Below are 18547 nucleotides of genomic sequence, written 5' to 3'. Positions count from 1 at the left end.
AGCTAAAGTCTACTGCACACTAGACGGGAAGCTTTGCAGCATCTCTGGCAGATAGTACAAAGCACAGCTATAGCACATAGGACGTTCAAGCTCATTTTACACACTATTTGTATAGATTCAATGGACATCATTTAGTGATTTTAACATTCATGTATCTGCTAATAAAGTCTTTACAAACTTACTGTTTGACAGCTAAAAGTTACAAGGTGAAATATGATATGGCTAGGCTAATAACATTAGCTAAGTTTTAAACCGATGCTTAGCTTTGTCTGTTACCTGAACCTTTTTGATTTACTCCTTTCTACAGGTAAATTTCAGGCTTATGCACTTAAAAAAGATGGTTCATGATGGTTCATTGTCTCTTCAGTAAAGACAATGCTTATATTTAGAACCATGAGTTTTATACAGCCTACTCTGCCTGCTTAATTATTTTTTTGCATGGTGAAATGGTTCTTCAGATTGATGTACAATATGTTGTATATGGTTCTATATAGAACCTTTTTTGAAAATGTTGATCCAGCAAAAGTAATGGAGCTTACCACAGACTCTCGCCTTTTCTTACTGCGCTGCGAGGGGGAATTCTCCGGGGGGCCATCACACATCTCCTCCTGCCTCCTCTTACACACTCCATCTGGGACAAGACAGAGTAGTGTCAGTTCAGGGTCTACCTCTCAAAGCCAATCAATCAATCAATGCCACCCGGCATCGCCAGCCGTAAGCAAGACTTGCCGTTCAACTCCACTCCAATCAGTGGTATTGATGGCGCCCAACTAATCAGAGGTGAGTTTCCCAACAGCATCACAGATCAAGAATTAGTCAGAACTCTCTCTAGCAGTTAAAGAGATCACTACACTATGATGCCTCCAGGAAACAGACCCAGTAAGACTTTAAAGACAGTCAGATTAACTTAGTTCATATCCCTGCTCATTTCAAAGATAAACATTTACCAGTAATCATCCATCAAAATCAAAAGACTTTTGGCTGCCTCTAAAACATTCTGAGATTTTTTGATTACTCCACTGTGCACCAGCAGGCAGGGCAAAACAACATTAACCAATAATATCATGTTTCACCTCCCGTCCCACCACACCCACCTATCATGGAGAGAAAATACTCAGCTAGCTCAGAGACACACCCAGATTTACTCACAAATTTTGGTAATTTATACAGTACCAGGACAATGCATTACAGTTTCACATTCACACTGACTTTAGCTTCTGTTATGTATGAATGTCCAAAATGAATTAAAACGAATCAGTACCTTCACTGCTAGACTTCTTCAGTGGAAACTGAGGTTCACATTTGGTCTCCTGAAAAATCAACAAAAGATCTTACTTAGTGACCACACAGCCACACTTCTGCACACTTGTGCTGATATGACACCTCATCACAATTTTTTTGTATTCACTGTCTATACACAAAAGAATGTTCCAAACATGTTTTGTTATATTGTATACTCCTGTATGCATAACGACAATAAGCATTCATTTAAATATATGAAATATATCAACAAGCCCAACCGCGGCATAGTGTATGTTGCTATGACTTAATAACTGAATATGTCCTCTTGTTCAAAAACAGCTTTTCCTATACATACATATACACTCACCTGTTCAATTGCTTGTTAACACAAATAGCTAATCAGCCAATCACATGGCTGCAACTCAATGCATTTAGGCATGTAGAGGTGGTCAAGACAACTTGCTTATTAAATGCAGACCGAGCATCAGAATGGGGGTGATTTAAGTGAATTTGAACGTGACATGGTTGTTGGTGCCACATTCAAAGTATTTCAGAAACTGCTGATCTACTGGGATTTTCACGCAAACCATCTCTAGGGAGAATTCTCTACAGCGAAAATATCCAGTGAGCGGCAGTTGTGTGGACAAAAATGCCTTTTGATGTGAGAGGTCAGAGGAGAATGGGCAGACTGGTTCAAGATGATAGAAAGGCAACAGTAACTCAAATAACCAATCAAAATCTCTGAGGAATGTTTCCAATACCTTGTTGAAAGTATGCCACAAAGACATAAGGCAGTTCTGAAGGCAAAAGGGGGACCTTTTACTAGCAAAGTGTACCTAATAAAGTGGCCTGTGTGTGTGTATGTACACACGTGGACAAAATTGTTGGTACCCCTCGATTAATGAAAGAAAAACCCACAATAGTAACAATAACTTTAATTTGACAAAAGTAATAATAAATAAAAATTCCATGAAAATGAACAAATGAAAGTCAGATATTGCTTTTCAAACATGCTTCAACAGAATTATTTAAAAAAATAAACTCATGAAACAGGCCTGGACAGAAATGATGGTACCCTTAATTTAATATTCTGTTGCACAACCTTTTGAGGCAATCACTGCAATCAAACGATTCCTGTATCTGTCAGTGAGACTTCTGCACCTCTCAGCAGGTATTTTGGCCCACTCCTCATGAGCAAACTGCTCCAGTTGTCTCAGGTTTGAAGGGTGCCTTTTCCAGACGGCATGTTTCAGCTCCTTCCAAAGATGCTCAATAGGATTTAGGTCAGAGCTCATAGAAGGCCACTTCAGAATAGTCCAGTGTTTTCCTCTTAGCCATTCTTGGGTGTTTTTAGATGTGTGTTTTGGGTCATTATCCTGTTGCAAGACCCATGACCTGCGACTGAGACCAAGCTTTCTGACACTACGCAGCACATTTCTCTCTAGAATTCCTTGATAGTCTTGAGATTTCATTGTACCCTGCACAGATTCAAGACACCCTGTGCCAGATGCAGCAAAGCAGCCCCAGAACATAACAGAGCCTCCTCCATGTTTCACAGTAGGGACGGTGTTCTTTTCTTGATATGCTTCATTTTCCCGTCTATGAACATAGAGCTGATGTGCCTTGCCAAAAAGTTCCATTTTTGTCTCATCTGTCCATAGGACATTCTCCCAGAAGCTTTGTGGCTTGTCAACATGTAGTTTGGCAAATTCCAGTCTGGCTTTTTTATGTTTTGTTTTCAACAATGGTGTCCTCCTTGGTCGTCTCCCATTAAATCCACTTTGGCTCAAACATCGACGGATGGTACGATCTGACACTGATGTTCCTTGAGCTTGAAGTTCACCTTTAATCTCTTTAGAAGTTGTTCTTGGCTCTTTTGTTACCATTCGTATTATCCGTCTTTTTGATTTGTCATCAATTTTCCTCCTGCGTCCACGTCCAGGGAGGTTGGCTACAGTCCCATGGATCTCAAATTTCTGAATAATATATGCAACTGTAGTCACAGGAACATCAAGCTGCTTGGAGATGGTCTTATAACCTTTACCTTTAACATGCTTGTCTATAATTTTCTTTCTAATGTCCTGAGACAACTCTTTCCTTTGCTTCCTCTGGTCCATATTGAGTGTGGTACACACCTTGTCACCAAACAGTACAGTGACTACCTGTAGCCCTATATATAGGCCCACTGACTGATTACAAGATTGTAGACACCTGTGATGCTAATTAGTGAACACACCTTGATTTAACGTGTCCGTTTGGTCACATTTTTCAGGGGTACCATCATTTCTGTCCAGGCCTGTTTCATGAGTTTATTTTTTTTAAATAATTCTGTTGAAGCATGTTTGAAAAGCAATATCTGACTTTCATTTGTTCATTTTCATAGAATTTTTATTTATTATTACTTTTGTCAAATTAAAGTTATTTTTGTTACTATTGTGGGTTTTTCTTTCATTAATTGAGGGGTACCAACAATTTTGTCCATGTGTGTGTGTGTGTGTATATATATACACACACACACACACACACACCCAGTCACATGCAATTGTGTGAACTTTACATGTGTGAAGTGTGAAAAATGTGAAAATTACATTTTTGTTGAATTTCTCAAATAAAATAAGTTTAAAAAAATGTTATTTGCTTAACATATATAGCTTAGTGCCATAACTTTTAACCCCCCCCCCCCCCCCCCCCCCCCCACCCCCCCTCTGTAGAGGACGTGTTCACTTATTTACACTCACAAAATATATTAAACGTCATTAAATGCTTAAACTTCCGCATTTGACTGTGTGACACTCATTGGTCGGAACGCACAGCCTCTGTTCCTCTCACTGGACATGAAAACTAACTAACATTCTGTCTGTGTTTACTTAAATTGCTACAGTAGAATCTGCTGCTTTTAAAATGAAAACAGGTTAAAATTGAGGAAATAAGATACACAGCCATGCAAAACAATGCAATCAATCAGAACAGATACATTAATAGAACCTAGAACAGATATATTAATGTAATATATTAATTAAGTATATAATTCATCTGGAAATAATGAACACATTTAAATCTGATGCATCACGTAAGTCTGCACTGCCTCTGTCTTCACCTCTGATATATCATCCTCTTCCTCAGACAGCAAGATCACTTCCTGAGCTGGAGTCACATTCTTCTCCGTCTTCACTGACCTGGATGACAATGCAACAAAAAAATCAGAATACATTAAACTCAAGACCTGCTGCGAGTTACTGGACATGACAAATGGAACGCACCTCAGCGCACAAGCCATCTAAAATCCATCATCTTACCCTTTTAACATCATAGAACTCCCTGATATCTCAATGTCCGTATCTGAGGATGAATCCACCGTTATAGCATCGGTGGCTCTGACAGACCCAGGCCCCGAAGGACGCTTAGCCTCTGGAGTTTCTGGCACTGTGACATCTACAGTAAAAATGAGAAGTGTATATTTAAGATACAACTTATATATAGCTTTGCTAAATTAATGTAAACAGCACAACAGATGCCATTGCTGATGACAGGTCAACATAGGTGATATATTGTTGGTACACTGTGATACTGACATTCTCAGAATATTTCTTTTAGCATTTGATAAATAATTAACATTATGTCCATTATATAACACCCATAAATAATACTGTGTCTGTTTCCAAGCACTTTTAACTCTTATTTGTGTTTTTTTTTCCCAATGGTATGCAGGACCTGATACGAATCTTCAATCATTGCCATTTGCTGGGTGCTTCAGATCATTTTGAAAGAACAGTTTGAAATACATACATATTAAATGAGTAGTAAATTTCCTTTTCTGGTAATCTAGTGAAAAGGGGAAGTCCAGTGAATTGAGTCCAGTGAAGTGAGTCCAGATGCAATTTTGGCTGGAGGGGTACATGCAGGGCATCATAAAGCAAAATAGTACACAAAGAAAATTTATTAACTGCTTTACTATCATCAACATTACACATAAAGCTCAGCAGACACACGTAGGTTCACTGGTGGTTCTGGATAGTTAATGAAATGTGCCATATTTGTGCTGTAGTCATGGTAACCCCTGGTTCCTATCACCACCACTGTAAACAATCTCACTCTGTTTACATCTCAACCCTTGAATTATGCAGAAATTTTGATCAATTGGTGAAATTTCCCTTGAACACACATAAATATCACCTGACATATAAATGTATTCAGAAAATAATAGTATATTCAGTAAACGGAGCTCATATATGAAGTTAATCATTTTTCTCATAATTAAGAAGACTTTAATCCACAATTGTGCTCATGAATAAAACATGATTAAACTCATGATTTACCATCAGCTACATTCTTTAAAAAAAGATGGTTCTTCATATGCTCTTTAGTAAAGTAAATGGCTATGGCAACGTAGAACCATTTGCATGTTTAAATGGTTCTATTCAGAAAGGGTCCTTATATTAATACAAGCTTGCCATCGTAGCAATGGAAGAACCCTTTTTGGTGCTACATCGAATCCTTTTCAAAAAGGTTCTATACAGAACCACATACAACGCATTCAATCTGATAAACCATTTCACCAGGCAAAAACATTTTTGAAAGGCTCTATACGTGGTTCTAAATAATTACTAAATAATTGCCATTCCATTCACTAAGGAACCCTTGAAGAACCTTCTTTTTAAAAAGTGAACCCAGGGCTGTTTTGATGAACTGTACTTCGGTGTGCATGAACTTGTCAACCTAAAAGTGACTTGAAATTTGTGAACTTTGCACGTCAACACAACAACAACCAAGGAACGTACGTTAAATGGACAGAAATGTGGTAACTTTCTACATACATTCACGAGGGGACTGAAAAAATAAAGCACAGACTGTCTCTGCCTACCGGTGGAATCCGCATGAATTTGAGAAAATGGCTCATCTTTGTTCCTCATTGTTCGAGTTGCAGAACCTCAGAAAAACCGGACCAGACCGCAGGTCCAGATGTATAACTTCATATATATTCACAGAAGCAAAACAGATGACATTTAGTCCACAGTATGTCACGCTGAAGCTCCTTTGGAGTACCGAAATTAACCGGTTAGCCAGGTTAGCTAACAAAGAATGTCATGTTTCTCGCTACCTATATCTGGCAACCCGACAAGCTAAAATCTCGTTTAGCTTCTTTTTTTTCAGTTAATAACTGACTACAAGTGATCGGCCGAGCCTCGTCGCGAGCTTTGAGACATTGTGAAATGACAGACCACTCTGCTTTGTTGTGTCAATGAGAAATATTTTGAATAATATAATGTAAATTTGATTGAAAGATCCTCGCAGCTGTAGCGCTATTTTTCCCCGCACCCGTTATCCGGAAAGCCCGCCTATCCTGCGCTGCGACTGGCTAGTGGTTGATACTTACTTGAGTTTGCCGAACATCTAACCAATCGTAGCGCAAGTCTTGGGATAAAACCAGCCAATCAAAAAAGCAGAAGGGCGGGACTTGTCGAAACACGGGTGAGAAAAAAAATAAAGCGCAACCATACTGTTTATAACTACGGTGGCCGTATTGCGAGTTATTGTTTTGGCAAACGCGTTCTCAGTGGAGAGAGAAACAGATACAGCTGCCTCTGCCACAGCAAAACAAACTTAAAAACAACTTAAAACTGACTGGAGACTCGTAAAAACATCTTTTTCTCTCCTCACTCTTATGTTATTTGAAATGACCATGGCTTTCTTCACTGGGGTAAAAGAATGAACATGAATTGATATGTAGATAAAATATTTGTGATGAATCTTTAATGAGCAGCAGGATATTTATTCTTTTCAATGGATGGTTGGAAAAACAGGACTTGCCCTTAAGCATAAAGACTTTGATATGGTTATTGAAGGGGAATCACACCAATTTTTCAAATTTTCTGCATAATGAAATAAATATGACATAAACAGAGCCGTTTAAATGTGGTTTGGTGTAAATTCCTCCATTCTAGAGAAACTTGCAGAGTCAGAATTGTTAACAGAGGCAGTGATAGGAACCAAAAAAGCTTCCTCACAGAAAGTTGTTACATGAAATTGTTATAAATACTTTGCCTGATGCCTGAGACATTGTTTTAAGTTTATTTTGTGAGGACAGTTTTGGCTCTAGATCTTTTAAACTCTTAATTAATGGCTCCATGCAGGTCATGAAAAAAGCTCCCCTTAATAGCTCTTCCTGTTCAGATCAACTTGAGAGCTTAGAACATTTCATTTTTAATGTGATCTTGTTTCCTGTTTTTAGACAGAAGTCACAGAATGACTCTTTGGGGTTTTTTTTTGCAATACAGCATGTAAAAATACTGTGGTGTGCATCATTGTCCATGCTACTGTGAGAAGCTTAGGAGGTGTGCTTCAACAGCAAAGGCACATGGAAGCTACGTTCCACGCAGCTGCACCCAGCATTACAGCTTGACAGCGGCTTTCACTGTGATGCAGCTGTGTCTGGCACTGGAGGGAAAAGCACTGCATGTGCTTGTGGATCTGCTGCCGGAGCAGCATGATGACCTAGCAGCATTGACCACAGGCCTCTTGTGATAATCCAGGCATCAGTGGTGTGGATGGCCAGACAGCTGCTGCTGGAGAGGTTGACGCTAAAGGAAGAGCATAAGCATAGTAGCGGCAGAGCTGAGCACGATGGTTCGGCAGGCATATCCAGTGTTTGAGGAGACTGCACAGGAATCTGCAAAGTTAGCACTGCAGCACTTTCTTTACTTTCTTTTGCTGCCAGAGGAGCTGAGATGAAACATGCCACAACGGCAGCTGCCACCAAAGCAGAGAGAGTAGAAAGAGTAAGAAAACAACGAGGCTAGTAACACAGTGCTGTGTGGCAGAGGAGCTCGGGGAGCTCATGCAGAGCAGCCCCGGAGCAAATGGCGGTGAAGCAACTAGTGTGCAGACGATGCAAGAAGAGGGGACACCACACCAGTCAATTCTGCAAAACCTAAGGCAGCAACTGGGAAGTGCAAATAGTCCAGCTCAAGTCTGTGACCGCTGGCTGAGTCGATGTGAGTGGAAGGACCTGGCTCCCAGCTGTGATGGTTTGCGCCTATACATGTTGCACACATTCCGGTTTGGACTTCCACTTGGCAGCCAGGGCCTTTCTCAACCTCAGAAAGGAAACACTGGGCTTGGACCCAGGACAAGTGAAGCCACTTGTGGTGGCTAGTGCCGGAGCCAAACCCGAGAATCTGAGCAGTGTGCCTCTTGTTGCCTGTTGGGGAAGCCAATGGCCCTGGAGAACCTGAACATGCAGCCTCAGAGTCAGGTGATGGAAGATTTGAACATGCAGCGTCAGCACTGGTGGATCCCCAAGGGCCGTGGGCACACATGAGCAGCACCCTTGCCAGCATAGATGATGCAGTATTGCACCAAAAAGGGTTCTTTTATTGTTACCGTGTTAAGCTTTTATATAACAGAAGAACACTTTTTGGTGCTATACAGAGCCATTTCCAAGAAGCTTCTTTGTACAATCATATACAACACACTCTCCACCTGAAGAACCATTTCATCATACAAAGAACTGTTTAAATATGAAACCATTGCCTTTACTAAAGAACACTTGAAGTATCATCTTTTATTGTTGCTGTTAGAGCTGCATGAGTCTTGAACAAATTGTGAATGATTTAATTTGACATGTGCCTTTTTGTTTTTGTGTTCTTTTGCTTACAAGAGCTGTATTCCTTTACTGAATTTGTGATTCATATATGCTTCCCTCATAATGCAATTGTGAGTGTAATGAGTATCAATAAAAAACCAACTGGCTGCAAACTTGTTTTATTGTTTTTTCTTCTTCCTTCATTTGCTCTCAGGCGTCCTCCTCTCAGCTTCCTGAGAGTGGAAAGCAGGGTCATCACTGGAATCTGAACTCATGATCCCTCAGTTATTCATGCTACAGGTAACTGTCCATAATCTAAGCTCTGCATGAGTCACACTCTTAAAACAGATGGTACTTCAAGGGTTCTTTGGTGAAAGAGAGGTTCTATATAGAACCATCTTCTTCTTCTTCTTCTTCTTCTTCTTCTTTCGGCTGCTCCCTTTAGGGGTTGCCACTGTGGATCATCTGCCTCCATCTTGCCCTATCCACTGCCTCTTCTACTTTCACACCAACCATCTCCATCTTCACTACATCCATAAACCTTCTCTGAGGTCTACCTCTTCTCCTTCTACCCGGCAGCTCCATCTCCAACATTCTTTGACCAATATATCCACTATTCCTCCTCAACACATTTCCAAACCATCTCAACCTGGCCTCTCTGGCTTTATCTCCAAACTGCTCCACCTTCACTGTCCCTCTGATCTGCTCATTTCTAATCTTGTCCATCCTTGTCACTCCCAACAGAAATCTCAGCATCTTCATCTCCGCCACCTCCACCTCAGCCTCCTGTCTTTTAGACAGAGCTACAGTCTCCAAACCATACATCATAGCAGGACGCACTACTGTCTGGTAAACCTTCCCTTTCACTCTGCTGCTTTCTATATAGAACCATGAATACTCAAATAACCCTTTGCTTGATTAAAGAGTTGCTTGTATCATGAAAAGGTTCTTCAGGCTGTGCTGTAGATCGTTCTCTATGGAACCTTTTTGGAAAGCGTTCTATATATCACCAAAGAGGGTTTTTCTATTGTTATGATATCATGCTTTTTTGGTGCTTTATTGAACTCTTTTTTAAAAAAGTGCCATATAGAACCAGGGTTCTTTAGTAAAGAAAATGGTTCTATGTAAAGAACCCTTTGCATAATTCATGGGTTTATGGCAGGCCTAAATCTAACCTTAACCCAAAATATAATTAATCTTATCCGCATTTCCATAAAGTAAAAGCCTGTTTATATTGGTCTGGACTGGCCAGCGTTGTCTGGATATATATAATTATGAATGTCTCCCTCCTGTTGAACGTCGGTTTACCCGAAGGGTTCAATAACACAGCGGTAGATTGATTTAGCATTAGCAGCGCTGCATTACTCCAACTACAAGCAAACCTAACAGACCATTAAATTAGTTTCGCTTTCATATGTTCATTTTAAAAATAATCACTTGAATATTGGAATATTGGAATTGCATCACTCAAAGCCACGCAATGAGCAATTCACAAGTGACTCTTTTACATGAGTCAGTTCACAATCACTTTTTTGTAATCTCCTCAGGCAATGTTCACGAGCTAGCTATGTTTGCATTCAGTTGGGTCCACAAACATTTGGACAAATTTTCTACCATAGTGTTGGAGTAAAAATGAAATAATGAATATGAGCTCAATGTGCAGACATTCAGCTTTAATATAAAGAAATTTACATCCAAATCAGATGAGGAATTAGTTTAGTTTACTTTTTTTTTTTTTGAATGACCTGTTTTCTGAATACAATTACTATAAACCAAACTTGAATCTTGAACCGTAAATCATTTATATTTTTCAGGACATTAACTGTGGCCTAAGCAACTATTTGATGCATTCTCAATCCTCACTGTCAAAACCTCACTGTCTTTTTGGAGATTTTGTAAAATAAAGCCATAATGACAAATCCAATTAATGTTTGTGATGATTTATTCATTTCTCAAAGTTGAAGAGTTATCATTGTTGTTATCATGGCTTAGCCGTTTCCTTCCGTTTAACCTTGGGTTCAGTCTGACAGCCAATCAGAGGCTGTGTTCCTAACTTGTCGACCAATCAGACTCTGCGTTCCTGACTTGTTGACAGCATGATGCTACCCTTCTGGGCAAAATAGAAAGCATGCAGCATTCCTGAGATGTATTCCTTTATGTATTACGACCTTTGATGTCACATACAACATCATTGACATGTAAGGGTTAAAAGGAAAGAACACACAGGTGGGCTCAAAAGCTCCAAAAAGCCCAGGAGACAACATGGAAAACAAATGTGGTGGATGACTCTGTGGGAAAAAGTCCCTTAAGAGGAGTTGGCTAGATAAATAACACATTCCAGGAGGTCAACAATAAGGAGAAGACTTCACTAGATTAAATACAGGGGGTTTATCTCTGATAAACCTAGGAGACCAGATTAGAGTTTACCAAAAAACATCTATAACAGGATAGTTCTGAAACAACATCTCACGGCAAAGGTCAACTTGCACTAGAATAATGGGAAGATTGAAGCATGGAGAAGGGAAGGAACTGCTCATGAACCAAAGCCCACCACCTCATCTGTAACACATGGTGGAGGTAGTGTTAAAGCATGGGCATGCGTGGCTGCCAGTGGTACTGGTATCTGGTCTGAATTAGTCAATGCTTCAAAACTCATTGGATGGCACTTCACACTATAAATGGACAATGACTTGAAGCTCACTGCAAAGGCAAAGACTTTTTAGGTCAAAGAAGTGGAATGTTCTGCAATGGCTAATCATCTGATCCACTCCAATTCAGCATGCATTTCACTGGAGGAAGTGAAGACGGCTGCAGTAAAAGCCTGGCATTACATCTGACCAGCATCTGGTGATGACCATGGGTTCCAAACTTCAGGCAGTTGTTGAGTGCAAAAGATTGGTCAAGTACTAAAAATGACAATTTAATTCAGAATTGTTAGTTTGTCCAATTACTTTTTCAGCCTCTAAAAAATGTATTTCTGTTGCAGCCACAGCCTGGTTCCTGAGTCTCTACCATCAACCGTTTCACCACTCTGAATGGCTCTGTTTACATTCATACACTGAATTATGCCAATGTGTTTTCTAAAATTGGTGGAATTCATTTTTGAAAGGTTGTTGGCATGTTTAAATGGTTCTTCTGATTGATGAAGAATGTGTTGTATATGGTTCCATGTAGAAGCTTTTTGAAAATGGTTCCATAGAGCACCAAAAATGGTTCTTCTATTGGGTACAATGTCAAGCTTATAGCAATAGAAGAACCCTTTTGAATTTGTATAAGGCTTTGCATAGTGTCACGATTGGCTCCTCCCACTCCATGTGCCTTTTTGTTTGTTTGTCCATGTGCATTTGTTTTGGTTTAAGTCCTGCCCCCTGTTTGGTTGCTCCGCCCCTGATTCTGTTCACCTGTCCCTGGTTACCCTTTGTTATTTAAGCCCTGTGTTTGCCCTTAGTGTTTGCCGGTCTTTGTATGAATGTATTGGTCTTTGTTGTATGTCCTTGCCCTGTTTGAATCTGTCTATAGTTTGTCATGTCTGAACCCCGATCTGTCCGTATTGGCTCTTTGACCCTGGACCGTTTTTACCACGGCCCTGGATTTGCCCTTAATAAAAGTCGCTTACCTCCACACATGTGTCCGCCTCATCACTCCGCGTTACACATAGAACCATGTACAACACATTCTCCAACAATGCAAAGAACCATTAAAGCATGCAAATAGTTCTGTACAGAGCTTAGATATGGCCTTTCCTAAAGAGCCCTTAAAGAACAATCCTTTTAAGAGTGTGCCATAGCTGAGTTTTTCTCATAGGCTTCCATTAAAATATAATGCTTTTTGCCCTGCCTGTAAAAAGTCTTTATCTTTTTAATGATGTCACCATGCACCAGCGGGCGAGACAACTGACATTAGCCAATAATATCATGTTTCAACTCCCCTTCTTTCACTGTCATGCAGAGAAAACACTCAGTTCACAAATACAGCACAGTACAGAAAGAGGCTTCCATTCCTCCCTGCTATAACTCAAGTGCAAATTATTTGAGTTATTTTAGGAATGTAGCCCGTTTGATTTTGATAGAATTCCACATAGAAAAATAAACAAAGCGTAATGTTGCCAGATTTAACCACCAAAGATAATATTAAAAATGAAAACATTGCATCCTTTCATTGCCTTATTCTTTTTTTACTTCTTTTTACTTAATGCCTTAAGTATAGCATATTCTTTATAATTACCTTGCATCTTTTTTAATTAGATATTTTTTTAATTAGATATTTACTACACTTTTAACACCTAACACCATGCTTTTGCAGAGGCAATATTGTAGCCTGTGAGGTTAATCCGAGGCGCGATCATTGCTGGTTGAAAACTTTACCATTGGGGAAGTTGTCGGCTGTAGGTTAGGGAACTGGCCCTGTAACCGGAAGGTTGCCGGTTCGATCCCCAGTACTGACAGTCCATGACCTGAGGTGTCCCCAATTGCTCCCCGGGTGCCGCGGATAGGGCTGCCCACCACTCCAGGCTCACTGCCCCTTGTGTGTATGTGGTATTTCACTTCACGGATGGGTTAAATGCGGAGGTGGAATTTCCCTGTTTGTGGGATTTAAAAAGTATCACTTACTTAGTTTGTTGTTACATCTATTTTTAGTTTTTTTATGGTTATTAAGCCCTTTATTATGCCTTTATACATCCTTAAAAACAGGGGGTCTTCAAGAGTTCTTTATATAAAACCCTTTTGTGCTAAAGAGTGTACAGTTATTTTAATACCTTGTTTTATAATACATGTATTATAGCTTTATTACATCTTGTGTTATGTGTTTTGTCATACCTTTATTATGTCTTGTTTTTAATTACACCTTTACTGTAGTTTTATTGTGTTATTTAATTATATGTAGCGGCAGTTCGCCTGCACTGCCTTTGACTGTTCCTTTACTACATCCTATTTTGCAGCTTTTCAATATGTGTATTATGCCTTTTGTTACACCATTATTGCATCTTTTTATGTTTATTGTAGCCTTTTATGTTATAATGGATTATACATTTCATTACACTTGATTTCAATTTAATTCCATCATGTCTTTATTACACCTTTTTTAATAATACGTTCGTTATGGCTTTTTTGTTATACATTTATTGTGCCTTTTTATAACACCGTTATAACGTTTCAACTTTTTATTATTCCTGCATCAGACTGTGTTTTCTGAATGATCTTACAGTCTCTCTCTCTCTCTCTCTCTCTCTCTCTCTCTCTCTCTCTCTCTCTCTCCGTCTCTCCTCCAATCAGCACGCGCGCTGGGCTGTGTTTCCGGTAGCCGCGTGGTCTCCCGTCCCGCCGCCGCCGCCGCTCGGGGCAGCGCGTGCGATGGGAAGCCCACTGCGGCTGCGGCCGGAGCTTTACTACCAGCATCAGCAGCATCAGCAGCGCGGGCACCGAGGCAGCCAGGCGAGCGCGAGCCCGAGCGAGCACGCGCCCTCCAGCCATGCGAGCTGCTCGAGACTTCATCCTCAGCCTCCTCTTCATCTCCACCCTCCTCTTCCTCCTCCGCCTCCCGCTGCTGCCGCTGCTGCTCAGTGCGACGCGGCCATGAGCGGCTGCAGCCGGTATAACGGCGGCGTGATGCGCCGCAGCCTGCACGAGTTCGACTCCGAGTCGCAGCCGCTGAGGCCCGCGTGCGCCGGCGCGTGCGCCAGCGACGCCGCGCCGTACCCGGACGTCTCCGTGTCCTCCTCCAAGCCCGACGGAGGAGCAGGTGGAGGAGGAGGAGGAGGAGGAGGCGGGGGCGCGAGCGGCGGAGCGGCCGGGCAGCAGCGCGCCAAATCGGGCAAGAAGAAGAACCAGAACATCGGCCAGAAGCTCGGCCACCGCAGGGCGCTGTTCGAGAAGCGCAAGCGCCTCAGCGACTACGCGCTCATCTTCGGCATGTTCGGCATCGTGGTGATGGTCATAGAGACCGAGCTCTCGTGGGGGGCGTACGGCAAGGTACGACCACTGCACCTAAAACAGAGGACCGCCAGCATTTCACTGTATCCGCCTCGGTGCTTGATTCAGTAAAGCGCGCTCAGTTAATTCAGACGGATCACAGGAAAAAGTGAATGGAGTTATGCTAATGAGCCCCACTCATCATGTTTATGCATACGAGTGTTTTGCATACCTCAACTTAATACGCCTGTGTTTAATGGACGTTAAAAAAGAGGCAACACAAGTTAGTAGATTTAAGTTAAATCTACATTCTTAACAGAGGAGAGTTCTGTATAAGCCCGAAAATGTTATTTAACTTTGGACAATGAGTGGAACCCTTTTTGATACTTTCTAATACCAGTTTAAAAGCTTCTTTAAAGAACCATGTAGAACAATGTTTAAATGTTTAGCATTTAACTGATTATAGATGCAGAAAGTTATTTGAGTTGTTATGGTTCTACATGGCTCTCTAGCTTCACTGAAGACACCTTTGAAGAGCAAAAATAATTCTGTGACTCACAACAACAGCAGAACCTTTTTAGTACTTACTTGTTTTATAGAACTGTTTTAAAAGGTTCTGTGACGTTCAGTCATTTATAACGGCACAACAATCTATTTAAACTAAAGAACCTTTGAAAAATAGTTTTGTGACTTGCTTCTTTAAAAAAAGAAGAACCTATCTTAGTGGAACTAGTGGCACCCTTTTTGGTGCTACGTCTATATGGAACCATTTTTAAAAGCTTCTTTAAAGAACCATAAATAACAGTTAACACAGAGAAGAACCATTTAACTGTGCAGAGAACAATTTAAGCATGTAGAAAGTACTTTGAGTTGTCATGCTTCTCCATGGTTCTCCAGCCTCACAAAAGGACCTATGAAGAACGCTTTTTACAGTAACAGTTCTGTGACTTGCAACAATAGTAAAAACTTTTTAAAAAAATACTTTCTATATAGAACCATTTTAAAAAGGCTTTGTAAAGAACAGTCATGTTTAATAACATAAAAATTGTTTAAACATTCAAAAGGATCTTTGACTTGTAACAGTGGCAGAACTCGTATTGGTACTAGGCTATAGAACCATTTTTAAATGGTTCTTTAAAGACCCATATATAACAGTTTCTCCTTCCTAGAGAAGAACCATTTAACTGTGCAAAGAACTATTTAAACATTCAGAAGGATCTTTGACCTGTAACAGTAGCACAACCCTTTTTGGTACCAGGTATATAGAACCATTTTTAAAAGATTCTTTAAAGAACCATAAATAGCAGTTTCTCCCTTATAAAGAAGAAGCATTTAACTGTGTAGAGATTCAATTAAATAGGCATAAAGTTTATTAAGTTGTAATAGTTCTACATGGTTCTCTACCCTGACTAAAGAACCTTTTAAGAGTGCTTTTTTTTTTTACAAAGAAAGGTTCTATGACTTGTAACAACAGCAGAACCATTTTTGGTACTATGTAGAATTTTTTTTTATTGAACCGTGTACAGTAGGATTTCATCATATAGAGAAGAACAGCACAGCCATTCAAACAACCATTAAAATGTTGAAGAACTCAAACTAATGAGGTGTAAAATTTTACTTTAAAATGTTCTATTAACTGGCTTCATTCAGTAATTTGCACTCAGTTAATACAAATGAATCATAGACACAAAGTAATTGAGTTATGCTAATTAAACTGACCGTTCATGTTTATGCATGCATTAATTCCATGTAATATGCTAATGTTCACTGAAGGGGAAAGAAGCAACACAGATTAGTAGATATATTAAATCTACACTCTTAGAGTTCTACATAGTGCCATTTTTAAAAAGTTCTTCACAGAACCAGATATACATACAAAATGTAAGTCATTTCTAAAGCCAATAAGAGTGTTAACCAGCTAACATAAACGAAGGCAGGCTGAAGAAGGCAAAGCTGACAAATCACTTTATTTCACTGAAACCACACTTACTCTGTTTGACTTACACAGTAACATTGAGAGACACAATTCAAAAATGTCATTTTTATATATATATGTGGGGTTTCAAATTTGTCAAATTTGAGTGTTTGAGATGTAAACAGAGTCGTTCAGTGCGCTTTGGTGTGAAATGGTTGATTTTAGAGACTCAGATCTCTTTACAGCGGTGGTGATAGGAACCAGGGAGCACCATGAATACAAAACAGATATAGACGTTTTATTTACTATCCAAAACCACCAGTGAACCTACACAAGTCTGAGTTTTTATATGTAATAGTGAAGATGATAAAATAGTGGAAAAACTGAAAACAATACATTTTCTTTCGGGGCATTTTGCTTTACAGTGCCCTGCATGGTGCCTCCACCATGAATGAGCATTAAAATGCATTCTGGTTCAAAATTAGATTGAAAATCTATCGTAAAACAATGTGTCTGACATCAGGCAGTGAAGTCATAACCATTTCATGTGCTAACTTTCTGTGAGGGAGCTTTTAGAGGTGGACATCTGGTTCTTATCACCACCACTGTGAACAATTGTGACTCGGTAAGTTTCTCTAGAACATTTTACACCAAATCACTCTGAATGACTTTGTTTACATTTCAACCATTTAACTTTGCAGTGTTTTGATTGTTGGGTTGATTATTATGTCATCTGTAATAATAGCTTGTAATATTTGGTCATTTTATTGAGTTTTGGTAATAAACCCCCAAAAACCACAATCCCGAAAGTCTTGCCCTGATATATCGTAAACGACTCAGAGAGTCAGAGAGTCAGAGAGTGCATTTTTACATTCATGTGTTTTGCGTTTTTTTCAATACTTTATTGAACTTTTTTGTTACACCATTGTTAATGACCAAACCTTCAATTTAATAACTGTTTAATTACTTTAATACCTAGATAATAAGCATGCTGACTCGTATACAGTCGTATGCAAAAGTTTGGGCACTCTTGATCAAATTACATGCTGTGTTGATGCAAATAAGTAACCACATCCTATACAGAGAACACATTTCTGCACATTTTAATGTTTATTTGCTGAATTTAACATACTGAAAAATAAAATCAAATGAATAGAAACTGTTTAAAGGGCCCATTTCATAGAAAACCAATTTTTAAAAAAGAAGAAATATTAATATAGTTTGTTAACACTGTTAAAGTTTTAAAACATCCCATTCACTGCCCAGGCCATATATTGAAATTAAATTGCAAAAACAGCCAATTTTGAATTCATTGTTGCTGTGATGTCATGAAAACCCACTCATTTACATATACCCGCCCATCCACCATACAGCAGTTTAACTCCACCCACTCATCCTGAAGTTATAAAGTGTTTCTGACTGGACTGCCAGCAGCCAGTCTCATTTACATACATCATGCTTAAAAACACAGTGACAAAAACAGCCCTTTAACTCGAAGAGAATAAAGAGAAGTTGGTGGCCCTGTAAAACAAACCCATACAAACCCACACAGACATTATAAGTGGATCTCAGGGACAAGAATGAAATTCAAGAAAAATGTAAGATGTGATCCCCCTTAAACTTATTTTCACTTAGAAAATCAACAAAGCATGTCATCTGAACAAATGTTCAAACCTTTGCACACAACTGTAGGTCAAAATCCAATACAGTCTTGAGCAAAATGATCATTTTGTAAAGTGCACTGGAAAAAAATGTTGTAAAAGGTCATTCTGCTTGTCTTTCACTCAGTAATAAGCTTTCACTGTCCTTAAAAGTCCGTTATGGTCAGAAGGGAGAAGATGTGCTCCCTAAAGCACCCTTGCAGCTTATTTTTACAGCGTCAGGGATTTTTTTTAGAAG

At 39.6% G+C, this 18547-nt stretch overlaps 2 protein-coding genes and 1 pseudogene across 4 annotated transcripts in view; 2 read left to right on the top strand and 1 right to left on the bottom strand.

Annotated features, from left to right (window-relative positions):
* smarcad1b (SWI/SNF-related, matrix-associated actin-dependent regulator of chromatin, subfamily a, containing DEAD/H box 1 b) overlaps positions 1-6559 on the bottom strand; it is a 34522-nt gene extending 27963 nt beyond the window's left edge. The window contains exons 1-5 of the mRNA XM_017711207.2: positions 6104-6559; positions 4539-4674; positions 4340-4418; positions 1262-1310; positions 540-631 (exon numbers count right to left, since the gene is read on the bottom strand). Of these exons, the coding sequence (XP_017566696.2) occupies positions 540-631; positions 1262-1310; positions 4340-4418; positions 4539-4674; positions 6104-6152 (405 nt within the window). The 5' untranslated portion in view covers positions 6153-6559. The remainder of the gene's footprint in view (positions 1-539; positions 632-1261; positions 1311-4339; positions 4419-4538; positions 4675-6103) is intronic.
* Positions 6560-13114: 6555 nt separating this feature from the next.
* Positions 13115-13195, top strand: LOC119266062 (annotated as a pseudogene).
* A 953-nt stretch (positions 13196-14148) lies between these two features.
* kcnn2 (potassium calcium-activated channel subfamily N member 2) overlaps positions 14149-18547 on the top strand; it is a 74148-nt gene continuing 69749 nt past the window's right edge. For all 3 annotated transcript variants that reach the window (XM_017711209.2, XM_037547672.1, XM_037547671.1), the window contains exon 1: positions 14149-14793. In XM_017711209.2, coding sequence (XP_017566698.2) covers positions 14176-14793 — 618 coding nt within the window. In that variant the 5' untranslated portion in view covers positions 14149-14175. The remainder of the gene's footprint in view (positions 14794-18547) is intronic.

This window comes from Pygocentrus nattereri, chromosome 18 (assembly GCF_015220715.1).
Source record: "Pygocentrus nattereri isolate fPygNat1 chromosome 18, fPygNat1.pri, whole genome shotgun sequence".
NCBI classification, from domain to species: domain Eukaryota; kingdom Metazoa; phylum Chordata; class Actinopteri; order Characiformes; family Serrasalmidae; genus Pygocentrus; species Pygocentrus nattereri.
Note: the sequence above shows the minus strand (reverse complement) of the source record. Positions and strands in the feature narration are given on the sequence as shown.